This window comes from Balaenoptera ricei, chromosome 16 (assembly GCF_028023285.1).
Source record: "Balaenoptera ricei isolate mBalRic1 chromosome 16, mBalRic1.hap2, whole genome shotgun sequence".
NCBI lineage: Eukaryota > Metazoa > Chordata > Mammalia > Artiodactyla > Balaenopteridae > Balaenoptera > Balaenoptera ricei.
This window is the reverse complement of record NC_082654.1, coordinates 117,970,915-117,987,645: the sequence shown is the minus strand read 5'-3', so window position 1 is coordinate 117,987,645 and position 16,731 is coordinate 117,970,915. Positions and strand designations below refer to the sequence as shown.

The window sequence follows — 16,731 nt, the reverse complement described above, 5'->3', positions numbered from 1 at the left end:
TAGCCAGACTGCCTGGGTTCGAATCTTTGTCCATCATGTACTACCTGAGTAACACTGGGCAGGTTAACTAACATCTCTGTGCCACATTCCCTTCTCTAGTTTCCTCATATAGAAAATGGGAATAATGACAGTTGTAAGAGATAGGATTGCTGTAATGATGAATGAATTAATGCAGGTAGAATGCCTGGGGCATGCCCATGTGCAGTTGATGTTTAGCGGTGGTGGAGGCAGTAGCAGAGTTGTATGAGATTTTTCTTTGGCAACTATCTCTTTCTATTTTCAGTATTTCTCTTCTTCCTTGTGGCATCTCCCCTAACTTCTCACACTTCCTACTAGTTACATAGACCCTCTTGCTTTGATCTTGACCGTCATCTTACTTCCCTTTGCAAAGCAGTGTCCTGTGCTCCAGCCTCTTCTCTCTACTTGCCCTACATAAAGTGTTTACCTGGACTTCTTCACATCCCGGTAGGGGATTTCTCTCCAGAGGGCATCTTTGGGCAAACAAGGAAAAGATACCCCTCCAACGTGGGGCTAAGGCCCTCAGGGTGCAGGACTTAGGAGTGCCTTGTGTCCTTGGGTGAACTGTAATAAGGTGCCTTCCCCTCCAGGCAGATGCAGCGTGGATGACAGCTCGGCCAGCAGAGGGTGGGCTGGCTGTCAGCCCCCATCAGCCCTCTTAGCTGGGAGCCTTCCTCAACCATCCTATACTGCCCCCTCCCCTCCTCCCACTTTTGACTCTGGGAAGGCAGCACCAATAAGATAATTCATTACATATGAGTACATGAGAACTGGTGGAGGTATAATATCCCTCCCAGGTATCTCCGTTTTCCCAGGATCCATTCCCTTATCTCCCCCAAAAAGGAGTCATCAGAGGTTTAAAAATTGATAAAGTATAGCAGGAGGGAGTGGGGATAATTTCTAGATAGAACTGCCTTTCACAATTCTCACGCTAATAGGTTACTCAAAGGGTATTTAAGGTGCTTCGATCTGCCATCCCCACCTTTCTGAAACTTAAAAGATAAATGAGGTTCTTTTTAGTATTGAATCAAAGAGTTGAATGTAGCCTCTGATACCAAACAGTGAAGTTTCCTGTATTTTTCGCAGTGGCACCATTGTTTTCTCAGCTCATCAGCCCTGCATTTTTACCTTGTCCTGTAGGATGACCAAACCCCACTCCACATTTCTGCCCGACTGGGGAAAGCAGATATAGTACAGCAGCTGTTGCAGCAAGGAGCATCGCCAAATGCAGCCACGACTTCTGGGTACACCCCACTGCACCTTGCAGCCCGAGAGGGGCATGAGGACGTAGCCGCATTCCTTTTGGATCATGGCGCATCTTTATCTATAACAACAAAGGTATGAAAGCCAGCCGTAGACTCCTGCTGTGTCCCCCAAAAAACATTCTCTTTACAGTTTCGTATTACATGGTAATAGGTACAAAAGCTGTACAACAGCAGCTACACTTGGATCCCAGGATTAACATGGCCAGCAAAGCCCTGGGGTGGGGCAGGGTGATTTGGTGTGTGTGTGTGTCTTACATTTCTCAGTACATTATCTTCTAATGAAACCTTATTGATGTCTGGAGTCAGATGTTTCTTGCAAGTTATTTGATAGATTTAAAGGGTGCTTTAAAAACACAGCCACAGATTTCTCTTGCTGAGGCCAGGTATACAAACCACATTATCAAAGCTCAGTTGGTTAATGCTTTTATAATATTTTCAAAGCAGGAGGTGGATTTTTCTTGGTTTGTTGTTGTTGCTGCTTTTTTTGTTGTGGTGGTTTTCTTTTCTGATTTATAGGTTTGTTTTTCTTTCATCTCAGCTCTGATACCTTATAGTAATAACCCACCACACAGTTGCTTTTCAAGTGCAGAATGCAAAACTTAGAGCTCATTTTTCTTTGATCCTACGTAAACTAGCAAGTGTGATAGCAAGACGAATTGGCCCATGGCATGTCTTAGAAAGCTAGAAATTGGTGTTACACCCTTTTTTAGATGCAGAGAAGAAGCATTAATGTGTAATCAATGCAGAAGATAATTACAGTGATTACAAATACTTGGAAAACTATCTGAACAAATGATGACTTTCTCAAAATTCACCCCCTGTGATTCTTCACGCTCTTCAGTAGACATGCAAGTTCCTGGATCTCATTTAACATGTGAAACAGAGGAATGGGTGATGGGGTTTTGAGTGTCCCAGCCCTTCCACCATACAAGCTGCCCACTGCCTCTAACTGGCTATAGTCCCATGGGGTCAAATATGTTGATGACCTTCTAATCCCTGCCTTGTGCATGGGGCCCTAGCTGTGCATGGTGACTGACCGGTTGATACCCAGATCCCTGTAAGAGTTGGAAGCAAGAAGAAGGAGATTCTCAACTCTCGCCTATTTATTGAGATAGAACCCTGTGTTATTGTTCAGTTCAGTTCAGCTAAAGTGTGAGAATGTCTGACTCCTACCCCTAAGGACTGGGTCATACATACAGACGTGTGTATACGTGTGGCAATAGAGAAAGGGGGAGAGAAAGGCTCCAATCTGGTGATGTGGGAGGTTATGGGAGGTCCAGACTCGTCCTAGATTTTTCCAAGCCCTCCAAATCCAAATTGGGCCTGGACCCTATAACCTATTCTTCCCACAATGTGAAATCCCCAAATGGCCCTAGAATAAGCCCCAGATCCAGCTTTCCAACTTCATCCTTGTCAGATACCTGACTAGTCCCAGGATTAGTGTCTTTGTATCATTTCTATCATTCATTATTTTTCTGTTTATCTTTTCAGAAAGGATTTACTCCCCTTCATGTGGCAGCAAAATATGGGAAGCTTGAAGTAGCCAGTCTCCTGCTACAGAAAAGTGCATCTCCAGATGCTGCTGGGAAGGTATGGGGTCATCGGCCAACCTGTAACAGGCCACTCCCATGATAACAAAAAACAGGCACTTGCTAACATTCACCAACAGCCACCTAAGTTATAACTAATCCATATTTAAGTCTCATAGGATGAAGATCACTGCACAAATAGGAGGTGAAAGCTGGGGTCCAAGTGTTGTGGAAACTGGAATGTAAACTACACTGTGTGTTGTATCCAATCTAATCCCATCTCCTAAATCTAGGCCTCTGACATTAAGGCGCTTTGACACTGGTTGTTGTTTCTGCACGTGTTTTCAGAGCGGGCTAACTCCACTGCATGTAGCTGCACATTACGATAATCAGAAGGTGGCCCTTCTGCTTCTGGACCAAGGAGCCTCACCCCATGCGGCTGCAAAGGTACCTGTAACTTGACAGCATGAGGAGACTGAGGGGCAGTCTCTATATGTATATTTACTTTGGCTTCATCTGTATCACCCTCCTAGTTTAGGCATCACTTAAAGATCATGGAAATATAAGTGCCTTAGGAAATCTGTGCCTTCAGCTATTTAGTCAACTTCTGTGGTAGATGCTCAATAAATATTTACTTGTCCGTGGATATTCCTTGAAAATCCAGGACATCCTGGAGCCTGGGGAAAATCCAGGAAAAAAAGTTGAAGTCCTCTTTAGCCAGACTAAAAACATAAGAACAGCCAGAGGGAGTAAGAAAGTTCTCATTTGTCAAAGTTATAAAATATATGTTACATTTTCCTGGCCATAAAACATTGCCTTCAAGTGGTTTATGTGTGCTTAATAAAATAAGTTGGGAGGTTTTGCTCATGTGTTGTTATTATTGCTAAGGAGAATCTTTATTCTTTTTTTAAAATTTATTTTATTGAAGTATAGTTGATTTACAATGTTGCGTTAATTTCTGCTGTACAGCAAAGTGAATCAGTTATACAGATATATACATTCTTTTTCATATTCTTTTCCATTATGGTTCATCACAGCATATAGAATATAGTTCCCTGTGCTATACAGTAGGAGAATCTTTATTCTTATTGTTAGGTCATTTTTGACCGGTAGACAACAGAGATTTCTCAGAAAAGAGATACTTAGAGTGAATGGCTTTCTTATGACTCTGGTATTCTGACTTGAGAAGCAAATCATAAAGGGTTTATTTAACGATAGGTTAGCATAGTGCTGTTGGTTTAATGAGTTCGCTGTTGTTGAGCAGGTAGCTATGATCAGAGAACGCTGGAATGATACAGAGCACAATTTAAATACTATCCCATTCTTTTCCTAAATACTGTCGGTTGAAGGAACTTTTAGCATCCCTCCGGCTTTTTGTATTTGTTTAGCTCTTCCATTTGGGGGCAGCTATAGTGTTCTCCTTTAAACTTAGTGTTCAGATCAAATCTCTTGTACACACAAATCAAAGAATTTGGGCTATTCTAAATTACTTTGGATACTTTCAGAGATAAAGTTTTCAGGTACTTTCTCCATTTAGAGAGTATGTGATCTTTGAAAGTTATTTCTCTTCAGAACCTTTTTTCCTGTATTTCTCAATCATCTCCTGCCCCATCGTCTTCAGAATTGTACCCAGTGAAATGTGCAATTCAAAATCAAGCCCCCAAACTTGCTTTTCATCTAAGAGCGGCTTTTTCCCATAATTTCTAGCCCTGACATTCTTTCTATCATAAAGCCATCCCTTGACTTTTGAAAAAACTTTATTTAAAAAAAAAAAAATGAATAGCAGCATTATTCACAATAGCCAAAGTGTAGAAGCAACCCAAGTGTCCATGAAAGCATGAATGGATAAACCAAATGTGGTCTATACATGCAATGGAATATTATTCAGTCTTAAGAAGGAAGGGAATTCTGACACATGCTACGACATGAATGAACCTCAGAGATACTATGCTGAATGAAATAAGCCAGGCATATCAAAGGACAAATACTGTATGATTTCATGTGGAGACACAATGTAGAATGCTGGTTGCCAGGGGCTGAGGGAAGGAAAGAATGGGGAGTTAGTGTTGAATGGGTAGAGTTTCAGTTTAGAGATGGATGGTGGTAATGAACAGAGAACATTGTGAATGTACTTCATGCCATTGACTGTACACTTAAATGGTAAGTTTTATGTAATGTATATTTTACCACAAGTTTTAAAATGAGAAAAATTTACAGTGTAATTTAATAGTTGTCCATTTCATTTGTTTATTTTCATATCCCTTTAAGCCTGGGCCACTTTTCTTATGTTATAAATACCCTCAGGTTCATGGCAGGCAAGCAGTAAATAATTAATAAGTGAACTATTCACTCCTCACATGAGAGTAATAATTTTGTCATAACTAGTGCTAAGTAGTTTAGAATTGACAAAAGTCATAAATAAGTGAAACAAAATGAGTCCAATCCACCTTTTCATCCACAAATAACTCTGAAACAGGTCAATAGTTGATATATTTGTAGTTGATTTCCAGCTTCGTATTTGTCCAACAAGACTTCACAGTTCCCAATCTGCAAAACATCTTTGACAAAGAGTTGAAAAGCAGTTCTTTAACAGCCCTTTAGCCTTCAGCATATCTTTTACAGTCAGTTGAACACAGGCTTTTCTAAGAGGACATTCATTCTCATTCCCATAGTGCAGTTGCCTCCGTAAGAGTCTCTGTAATGCCATGTCTGACACATGTCCAACCATCCCCACTTTCTGAGGCCGTGGTCCTGGTCAGGAGCGTTTTCTAGACTTTGATCCTGAGCAAAGCCAGTTCTGTCAGTTAGGATTTGGTTCACCTGGTAGAAAAAAGACCTAGCTACGGTGGATTAAACTGTTGAGGTTCTATTTTTTCTCTTGTCATAAACAGTCTGGAGGTAGGCAGGTGTTGTTGCTGGTTCAGTGTTTCCAGAGTGTTGAAGAAAATTTCCTGTGATTTTTTGGGTCTTTCTTCCAGCTATTGTCACTCAGGCTGCCAGGCAGTAAAGAAAGTCAGACACAATTAGCCCACAGGGGCAGCTCTTACTGTTTGGGCAGGCCCCCTTGGAGGGCCTGTCACATATAGGTAGGATGGGTTTTCATAGGGACTAAACTTTTTCAAACAAAATTAAATTTGTTTTGTCATTTTTTTCTGATTTCTTTAAACTGAATAGGACATCGCAAAAGAGGAACAGTGGGTTGGAAGAAGGTAGAAGAGTAATATTTGAAAAGCAGACTGATAAATGTGCCCTCATAACATGGTATAAAGTACCCTAATCACCAGTAGGATGGATTGAGAAAACACAACATTAAAAAAAAAATAAAAAAGAAGAAGAAGAAAGAAAGTCAGACAGCAGGGCATTGCCAGAAGCTCCACCCAGCCATTTCTCCTTACATCTCATTGGCCACTTCTTTCTGCAGGGGAAGCTGGGAAATGTAGTTTTCAGCAGGGCACAACACCAGAGGTTCTTTTATTAAGGAAGGAAGGAGAATGGATATAGGGTAGGCAAATAGCCTTCTTTCCTCTAGGGAGGCTACAGCATTTCTGAATTCAGGTAGTGGTGAGAAAGGAGGGACAAAAACTCAACAGAGCTAAGCATGCGTATGGATATGACAGACAGCTGTGCCTTCCACGCTACCTCTTCCTTATTCACATCCTTGCTTCTTGGAGTACATGATGCTTTCTTGTTGCCCTTTCTTCCCTTTTGTAGAATTGTGGACATAGTTTCTTACCCACATGTGCCCTAGAAACACGATGTGACTTTTGCTAATGGAAGAGGAAGGAGGGTGCTGAAAAACTAGATGGGCTCCTCTAATCCATTTTAGCCAGATCTGTTTCCTGAGGCAGGACACTGTGCTGGAAAGAGGATTGGCTTGAGTTCAGGAATAACCTGGGCACAGGTTGTGGAAGGGTTAGTGAGCCTTAACTTACTATTTGTCAGATTTCTCTTTCATAAGCTGTGCAGTATATCTGTTGACATGGATAAGTAGATATTGTGAAGGTTTGGGGGAAAAATATAAAGTACAGTGTAAATATATTACTTTTAATAAGTTAAAATTACATGTGCTCTTGTTTTTAATCTTGAAATGCAAAAGGACACATGGCATGCACTTTGTCCTCTACATCAAGAGGAAAAAGGTACTGATTGAGATTATTCTCTAGTTCAGTCTCTCACTATTTTATGTCTCTTCTGATAAATGTATCTGTCTCCTTTAGTATGGCAAGTAAGACTCCTTTAACTTTCTAGAAATTAGAAAGAAGTTAGGAAGTTTGGAAAATTTTATTATAGGTCTCAAGATAAACTACTTGTTTATTATTCGAAATATTTCTTAAGTCTTTCTGAGATGAACTAGCCATTCTAAAATAATACCCTAAATTGTTTTTCCCTTGCTTTATAGTTTCCTTTGTATCTCAGGTAAGGAGCTCAGAATAAACCCCTCAGTAATAATGAGTAACTTGTCTGGAATTGGCATGCATTACAGAGATGTCAGAGCTTCTCTGTTTTTTAAGAATTAATGATTTCTTGGTGGAATTAAAAGTAATCAAGAGGATTGTCACATCTCAGAGGATATCGACTTACCTTTAGAGGTTGAGAAGTTATTGACTGATAAGATGCATGATTAGAAGCTGCGCTCTGACTTTATCTTGCCTTTACCACTCTAATTATCTCATGTTAAGAGTCTTGACTAATCAGGTTTCCTACCACTGCTTTGTGAATTTTCCCTTTTTTTCAGGGGTGGGGATGGTAGTAAAACAGCTCACACCCTCCTGTCACTCACTGTAGAGTTGGGCTCAGTCCAAAGATCTGCATTTGGCTCTGAAGATGATCTCTTTAGGGTGTGTCTGAGCAGAGGGCCAAATGCTTCTGAGGTCAGCTGGGGTTTCCAGATGGCAATAGGTCAAAACTAAAAATAGGAGTATAAAATCTTCTACCCTGGCCCATCCTGTTCGGCAGAGGCTGGTTTCAGAGAGTCTGGAAGTGGCATTTCCACTTTCTTCAGTTTATATCAAACAACCTTAAATCTTCTAGAATCAATTATAGAAAGAATGTTTGTCAAGTGAGAAATGCTGTCACAGTAGAACATACCACTGACATAAACATGAGGGTTAATTACAGTAGGCTGGTCGACCAGTAGCCCCCCACTGCCCTCTGAGTTGTTTCTGACCCATCCTTAGGGCTTGGAAAGATTGTGACTGATCTGTTGTCCAGATTTGGATCATATTCCCAAATATAAATCCTATTTGTATTTTATAAATTCTAATTATTCTTTTTTCTTTCTATTTTCTTTCTCTAAATCCTCTTGTCTATACCAAAAAAAAAAAATTCTAGTTTTTCATTGGCATTTTTTATGTAATTAGATTCAGGCCTATGTCAAAATGTAATTTTGCATTCCTCTTAAATGACTGTGAGTCAGGACAGGGTTCTCTAAGGCAGGGGACCTTTTTTCTTAGGACAGAGGACTCTGAGGGCTCCTGAGGCAGCTTATTAACAATTTGTCAACGGAATTTTGGTTCCTTCCACCTCTGAGCACCAGAGGTCAACCAAGAGAAGGATCCCAGGATGTTCTGAAAGCTCTAGTAAGCTTGACTCAAATCTAAGGATTTGCCAGTCATTGCCAGGCTCTAGAGATACAAAGACAAATGTGGCACAATACTTTCCCTTAACAAATTTGCATTTTAGTAGGAGGAGACAGATATATGAAGAAGAGTGCCACTAAACATCTCCGGGATTTTGATTGGAGTCAGCCAAGTGAGGGGCAGGTATAAGAGTGGAAGGGGAGGTGAAACATTTCATGGGGGTGTGACCCTTGAGCTGAACCTTCCAATGAAAGATGCTGGTCCCAAGGGCATGTTGGAGAAAAGCATTCTTGGTAGAGTAAGGCAAGACAGAAACATGAGCCATATGTTGTTTGGGGACCAGTCTAGCTGAAGCATGACTGGAGTTTCATAAAAGAGGCAATCAGAATGGCAAATGGGAGTAGATTACAGTATCTTGACTACCATGAAAATTTAAAATTTCAACTTGTAAGCAATAGGCTAGTAAAGGGATTTTAAAAGTTGAATAATGGCTCTGAACCTGCCCTGGTGGTACCATTTGTCTGTTTCCTAGTTGGATTTCCTCTCATTCCTGATATATTTGGCAAGTAATTATTGAGCACCTACTAACAGAACTACCTGTGCTAGGGAGTGCTACCATCCGTTTGTAAAACCACTGGCACTCTGACTCTTTTGCATTAAACTCTCTATAGTACGTTTTCCCTATTTAGGAATGTGGGAGACATGAGGGCACTATGTTAATAGCACTTCTTTTTTTTTTTTTTTTTTAAACATCTTTATTGAAGTATAATTGCCTTGCAATAGTGTGTTAGCTTATGCTTTATAACAAAGTGAATCAGTTATACATATACAATATGTTCCCATTTCTCTTCCCTCTTGCATCTCCCTCCCTCCCACCCTCCCCATCCCACCCCTCTAGGTGGTCACAAAGCACCGAGCTGATCTCCCTGTGCTATGCGGCTGCTTCCCACTAGCTATCTATTTTACATTTGGTAGTGTATATATGTCCATGACACTCTCTTACCCTGTCACATCTCACCCCACCCCCTCCCCATATCCTCAAGTCCATTCTCTAGTAGGTCTGTGTCTTTATTCCCGTCTTGCCACACATATATACAATGGAATATTACTCAGCCATAAAAAGAAATGAAATGGAGGTATTTGTAATGAGGTGGATGGAGTTAGAGTCTGTCATACAGAGTGAAGTAAGTCAGAAAGAGAAAAACAAATACAGTATGCTAACACATATATACGGAATCTAAGGAAAAAAAAAAAAATAGCACTTCTTGATTTCTCAGGGTTTGCTTACTTGCTAATGATTTTTTTAAACCATCAAAGAAAATCACTAGAAAGGGAAGCATACTATTTGAAAATGCACTGCACACATTTTTATCTTGTGACTGGGCATGTGACCAAGTGGTTTGTGTTGACAGAATGGTTATACACCACTGCACATCGCTGCCAAAAAGAACCAGATGGACATAGCGACAACTCTGCTGGAATATGGTGCTGATGCAAACGCAGTTACCCGGCAAGGAATTGCTTCTGTCCATCTTGCAGCTCAGGAAGGACATGTGGACATGGTGTCGCTGCTCCTCAGCAGAAATGCTAATGTGAACTTGAGCAATAAGGTAACCTTTTCTTTTTTCCTCTGCAAAGCATACAGCGCAACAAAACCTCACCTTCAAAAAGACAACTAAGAAGCCATGAAAAATTCAGGTCAAATAGAAAGTGCAAAGTGTAGTATGCACAGAAGTATGTACCAAAATGTTATTTATCATAGGAAAAACTTGAAAAAAATCTGTTTAAACAATAAGAGAATGTTAAGTCAATAACTGCAAAGTCATACCGGTGAGTAACATAGAGCCATAAAAATGAGGTCCACAAAATTGTTCTAGTAATGTGAAGTTTTTGTTATAATGTAAAGTCAAAGGGCAACCAGAACATAGTAAATAAGAAGTTGTAGGTTGTAAATAAAAAGTTGTAGGTTGATCTGTGCCACAGACATTTGGGGGGTACCTACTGCCTGTCCCAGTTTTAAGTCCTAGGTTACAAAAAGAAACTGGAAACAGGTCTGCCTTCAGAGAGTTCATTTTATTAACAGAAATTTAGAGTAGCTATCTTACTCCATAGATCAAAAGGTTAGTCTCTGTAGGTAAATTTGGCAGTGCCAGGGAACTTTTTAAGTCTCTGTTCCCAGAAGTCTTCAAACTCCCCTGACCTCACATTTGACATCCCCATGGTTAGTGAAGAGCTTTGTGAAAGTCCAGCCCACAGTTACCCAGAGACACGTTAAGGAGGTCACTGTCTCCACTGTGCCTAGCAGAGAATTTGGGTTTACTGACCTGCTTATTAATACCTGAGTCTGAGATCTGCCCAAAGTACAAGACAGATGTTCCTTAGTCTTCAGATAAAAAAAAAAAACCTGCAAGAGTGTCCCCAAATTCCCGATAATCCAAACTCCCTGTTATGTAGCTTCTCCTCTACAGGATGGTGATGGCACAGCTATGACGTTTCTCAGCCATAGCTCAGATATTGGAGTAGAGTTTCAAGATAGCAGTTTTATGGCAATGAATAATAAGTAGTTTAAATATTTTAATATATGTGGCCTGTGTTTTGTAATCACAGGGGCTTTGAATTTCCTGGGTATGAATCCTAAATCTGACTCCTACTTGACGTGTAACTTGATTGGACAAGTTATGTGACATCTCTGAGCCTCAGTTTCATTCTCTAATAAAGACAACAGTATTTAATTCCCAGAAATGTCAGGAAGATGAAATAACATTCAGCACCTTCTTCTAAGCAGAAGTTTTAGTATCTTGAAAATCCTTTGTGATCATTGCAAATCAAACACAATTTTCATTTTTTTTCTCGTGTACTGATTTGCTTTTCTCATATCTTTCTTTTTAAACATTCCTTTGGAATGTATGCCTCAGCATTAACAGGAATCACGAAGCAATTTCAAATAGTCATTATAATCAGGATTTGTTTGAGCTGTTGAATTTCTAAGGTTCATATACTAATATGTAGACCAGCCTTATAATAGTTTGCTGCAAAATTCAACCTGTCTTAATGAGATGGAGGACGTGGCCTTCTCAAATTGAAGCACATTCTGGCATCCATTAGTGTTTATTTTCCTAGGAGCCCAGAATATTATATCTCATTAATTCTCCCAGAGACAATACAAACCTGAACAACTGGTTAACAGGTGACCATTTTCTATAGGTTTGACACCAAAGTATTGTGTAATAAACTTTTTTTTCCTTTAAATTCCTTTAGCTAACCAATGGCAATATACATATTTAGCCTTGAATTCACCTTAAAATCATTTTTAAAAGATTTAGGCTGAGAACACTTCAGAAAGAATTTCTCAGTGTCTACTTTGGTAGACTAGAGGGAGATTAGCCAAGGGAATTCTGAGGACCAAAAGACATAGTAAACCAAGGAAGCCTGGAAATGTCCAGCCACCTTCCTGAATAAACTCTACATAAGCAAATATTATCACCAAGGAAATTCCCATTAGCACACTGTACTTAAGGAACTTTCAGGAACTTCACAGTGCCTAGAAATGGTCTAATAAGAAGGCATTTGTAAGTCTTTGCTTCCTTTCTCAGTAGTCATTTTCTGTATCAAGTATTAAATAAGTTCCAGTGTGAAAACAGAAAATCAGCAGAGCTCTATTCAGTAAGGACTCTGACAGGTGTTCTGTCCATTTTTCCTAAGCTGCCAGAGTTTTAGACATCAGTTACTTTCCCTCCACCCCTTCCCCCCTCCCCATCCCACTTCCCCATTTCACACTAGACTTTATTTCCTTGCTAAACAATGAATATTAAAGGAAAGATTTAGCTTTCGTGAAAAGTATTATTGAACCAAACACTTTATTGTTTTCACTTATTTCTTTTCCTGCTATTCACCAGCAGTTCCCAGATTTTTAAGAAAAAGAGACCATGAACCTAAGTTCCTGCCTAAGTACTAGTGTTTGATCTGATGCAATTTTGCTTTTGACGTTCCCGCTTTCCCACACGAATTTTGCAGACCACAAGTAGCTATATTTACACAGCTAATAGAATACGAAGCAGAGCTGTTGCTATTCCAAGTTGGTGGTATTCTCTCTGTGCCCAATAAATGCCATTTTTAAAATGAGCCATGCTCAAAACCTTTATAAAAGGTTAATAGATAACTTCTGAACTCACACAGGGCTGTTTTAACCATCACATTTTGTTTTTTAAATCATGAAGGTAAAAATAATTTTTTCTTTATTTAAGTTATACTATTTTACCGAAAGATGCTTGCTTTTTCCTCTGACTCAGTCGATTAGTGGGTGGATTAAACGCTAGATACTCGACTGGTTATACAAGGATTAAAGGTACGATAGTTGCCTCAAGAAGCTCACAGTGGTTTGAGGAATACAGGTGAGAAAAGAGTTTAAATACAGGATTATGACGGTCTCGACACAAGTGAGCACGTAGGTGGTTCGCACATAAATAATAACAGTGAAGCCCTTTTCGAGACCAGGGGAGAGAGAGGGAAGCCCAGGAAAGCTGGAGGTGACTCCAGGCCAGAGGTAGAGTGGACAGCATGAATGTCCATGGGGGGGACGTGAGAAAGTAGGGCACCAGCCACAGTACATTCCCCCAGCTGTGCTGAGAACCACTCAGTAAAGTTCTTCAGAAGGTTTGGAAAGTCTCAAACTTAGAATAGGGGATTGTGACACTTTTACAAAATGTTACAGCTGCAAATATCTGTTGCCTCTAAAGTGGAACGTGGAACATTGTTCTATGATTATGTCACTGTTTGGGTGGTGCCAGTTTCGGCCCCAGGCTTATTTTTCTTGGATTTCAAGTGAAGGCACCAGTCCTCCTTTTCCTATTTCCTCTTTTATTCAGTTTGGGTGAGCTTCTTCCAAAAGTCTGTAAACAGTATTAGAAAGTCAAGAGTGAATGACTCTTCTTGAGTCCTGTCATTAGTTTGATGGAACAGCAGCCCCTAAATAAATACTGTTCAGCATCTCGAGGGTTCTGTGCCCTTCCTGACGTGGCTTTTGGTTCACGCCTTTCCTCTGACAAATAGGACAGGTTGATGGCCTTGCTACACAGATGTGGAGCAGGAGAAAGAAGGCTGTTAGGACTCAAGACATTAACTTGTGTGCTCATAATGGATGAAAGAAAAGAATCTGGACACACTTACACCAGCTTACTTTCTCTTAAATGTTATTTATGAAAAATACAGCTACAGAGGATTTTTAAACCAGGGTGCAGTCTTAGTGATTCTTTTCTTGGCCATTGGGATAACCACATAGCCTGTCCATTCTGTGGTAGAGTCAATTTCAAGTATCCAGTCTCATTAAATGACCTGGAAATTTTCATGAGATAGCCTTCATATTACATTCTCATGAGACAGCCTTTATATTACATTTCACAGACCATTTTTCCTACCCAGAAGCAACATAAAGAAAATATTTGTCAGCCTTGGGTATTAATATTTAATGGAGAAAATGATATCATCATATGTCAGTATTCAACTTATAAACAGTTTTTATTTTAATGAATTTTTCTAAAGCTAGTAATGCATTGGTAGTGCGTTAGAACTCTTGCATAATTTTGTAAAAAAATTAAAAGTCTCTATTTTAAAAAAGTGAACACTGAAGTACATGAGAGGAAAATGATATAATGTCTGGGATTTGCTTTAAAATTCTTCCGCAAAGCAAAGAACCAACAGGAAGTAGGGCTGGATGAAGCAAACATAGGAAAACCTTGATAATTGCTGCGTCTGTGATCAGTACACAAGGTTCAGCCCATTCCCTCCACTTCTGAGGATGATTGAAATTTTTCATTAAGCCTGCAGATAACCATGTTGTCACATGCTCGTATATAAACTTACTCTATAGATTTTTTTTAAACATAGAAATTGTAGACTTACTCTTCTTGAAGTCCGAAGTTGTTTCTCCAGCATGCCTGTGTGTCCTCCATCCCTCCTGTAAGATGACCACTTTCATCTTTTGCAGAGTGGCCTGACCCCACTCCATTTGGCTGCTCAGGAAGATAGAGTGAATGTGGCCGAAGTCCTAGTAAACCAGGGGGCACACGTGGACATCCAGACAAAGGTACACAAAAAGATTTTGCCCATCCAGAGTGTCATTGTGACTCCTTGTATGGAACAAGTACAGTTTTCTAGGGGGAAAAATAAATCTTCCATCATATCTTTTATACTCAGTATTTCAAACGTGTATCAGTACAAGGGACACCAGTGTCTCTGGTTGTGGTGTCCCAGGTGCTTTTACCTTTACTGGCCTGAATACTTTATGTAGCTGCATATTGCTGCCTCCTGTGTTAATGCAATTTATTAATCCTTGTTACAACACACCTGCCCATCAAGGGCAGAGTGTGAAAGCTTGTACCTTTTTTAGTTTTTGTGACTGAGTTTTAAGAAATGCATACAGAAAAATTTGTCAGTAACTGATGACCTCTAACTTTGTTCAGGCATAGTCTATGGAAGAGGATACATTTTTATTCAACTACTACTCACTTGCTAAATTTCTTATGGTGTATATGATCGCTAGCAACTCCTTCCCTCTCTCAGCCAAAATAGTTATCTTTTCAAAAAGAAACTTCTGATTAATCTCATAGAATGCCACCATTTCAAACTCACATAAGACAAACGCATGTTTTGTGTCATCATCAAAGATAAGACTTCATATCAGTCTTTCTCTGAATATTTTCTTTCAGCGCTTAATTTTGTTACTCTTCATGTCAAACTTGTATCTACTTCAAAATGTAACTTTGTTTCTGTGTATCACATTTTTGACACAAAAATGAATACTTGTTAACTATTATACTGTGAATACGAACATTTTTGTGTATAATAGAGATGGATTCTGAGGTGTGTGGACAGATATTGAAGATATTAATAACACAGAAGGGTCACCAGGAATTAGCCAGGTAAAAAGGTATTGCAGACATCAGAATCAGGCTGGATTTACGGGACGAGCCCAGGAAGCAGCCCTGAGTAGACTACACCCTTTGCAGGGTGTTCTGACTCTCTAGGGCTGTGGCTTCTCCACCCATACTGCATTCTATTAGAAAGAATCTGCCCAAAGGAGACGTGACCAGACAAGATCCTTTACGCTTTTTAAACTCTGTATTAAAATAGTGAAGCAAATATAATGGTCCCTGGCTGGGGTAGTCCTAGATAGAGCTGTGACCCAGGTAGCCTCCCTCACTCCCATTTCTGAAATGCCTCGTGCCCTTCAAGTCCCCATGGCCTCTTTGGTAGCCTAAGTACCCAGTTCTCTCTATTCTGTTTCTTTCCAAATTTTTCATTCTAAAAGAACCCCTTAACCCTGAATGCCTTACTACGTAGCTGAATGTTTAACAAAGAAACCAGTAAAGGCGACAGTAGTGGCTGAATGGTTTCTTGTTACTTTCCATGAAAATACAAGCATTTTTCAATCTGAAAAGCTCAGACTGGATTTAGCTTATATTCTTTACTGTGCTTGTACACTTTCATCAGAAAAGAAATCTTTACTTTAGAAATTTGCAACTTCACGGTAAATAGATTCACCCTGGGTTGTTTTATTGACACACACACATACACACACAGACTTATAAACATTTTATTTGGTGCCCTCTGCCTTTATAAATTAAAAATTTGAGAAGGCAATAACAGGGTTCTGTTTCTCAGTACTTTTTATCTCAACACATCCAACATATACACCGCCAAAATTCAGTCAGGGATTAAGGCAGTGATTCTCAGGGGCAGGTTGGGAGGAGAAGAAATGGTGCCGTGAACCTTCTGTTCCAGATTTGCAAAAGCAACCCCACGGTTGAAGAGTATCGGGTCTCCACCAGGGTTTCCTCCTAACCCTGTCCAACTCAGGTCACAGTCTGTAATCATTTTTGTACTCAGTATAATATTTCTGAAGCATGTACCTTTTCCTGCCCTTTACAGGTGATGTAGTTCAGTAAGCATCTCTCTGTCTCTGAAAAAAAATTTTCCCTTCCTTTTTCTTCTCAGCAAAGATCACAGCACCAAAAAGAAGTGAGGCTATGATTGTCCCGTAGTTGAGTAGAGCAGGAGTGCAAAGAGATGGGTTGCTTGGATTTGCTTCCTAGCCTTGTAAATAAGGAGTTGATTATATCCCATGAGCTTCCAAATTCTTCCTGGTAAAGACGACATCCCCAAGCAGCCGACAGGTAGAACGTATGGTACCATTTGAGTCACTGGCTTCAATTTTAAAATAGTAATAATTAAATTATCAAGAGCTCTTTTCTCTCGTGGGGAAGAGACCAGAACATCCTGGTAACAGCCTTGCAGCCTTCCCACTGGCCTGCTGACCCACCACAGCTCCACCTCACTTTGTAT

General features: G+C 39.9%; 1 protein-coding gene across 23 annotated transcripts in view; it reads left to right on the top strand.

Moving 5' to 3' along the window:
* Window positions 1-16,731, top strand: part of ANK3 (ankyrin 3) — a 687,375-nt gene that overhangs the window by 529,005 nt on the left and 141,639 nt on the right. For all 23 annotated transcript variants that reach the window (XM_059900926.1, XM_059900918.1, XM_059900920.1 and 20 more), the window contains 5 exons: window positions 1,159-1,356; window positions 2,775-2,873; window positions 3,161-3,259; window positions 9,804-10,001; window positions 14,375-14,473. In XM_059900926.1, the coding sequence (XP_059756909.1) occupies window positions 1,159-1,356; window positions 2,775-2,873; window positions 3,161-3,259; window positions 9,804-10,001; window positions 14,375-14,473 (693 nt within the window). The remainder of the gene's footprint in view (window positions 1-1,158; window positions 1,357-2,774; window positions 2,874-3,160; window positions 3,260-9,803; window positions 10,002-14,374; window positions 14,474-16,731) is intronic.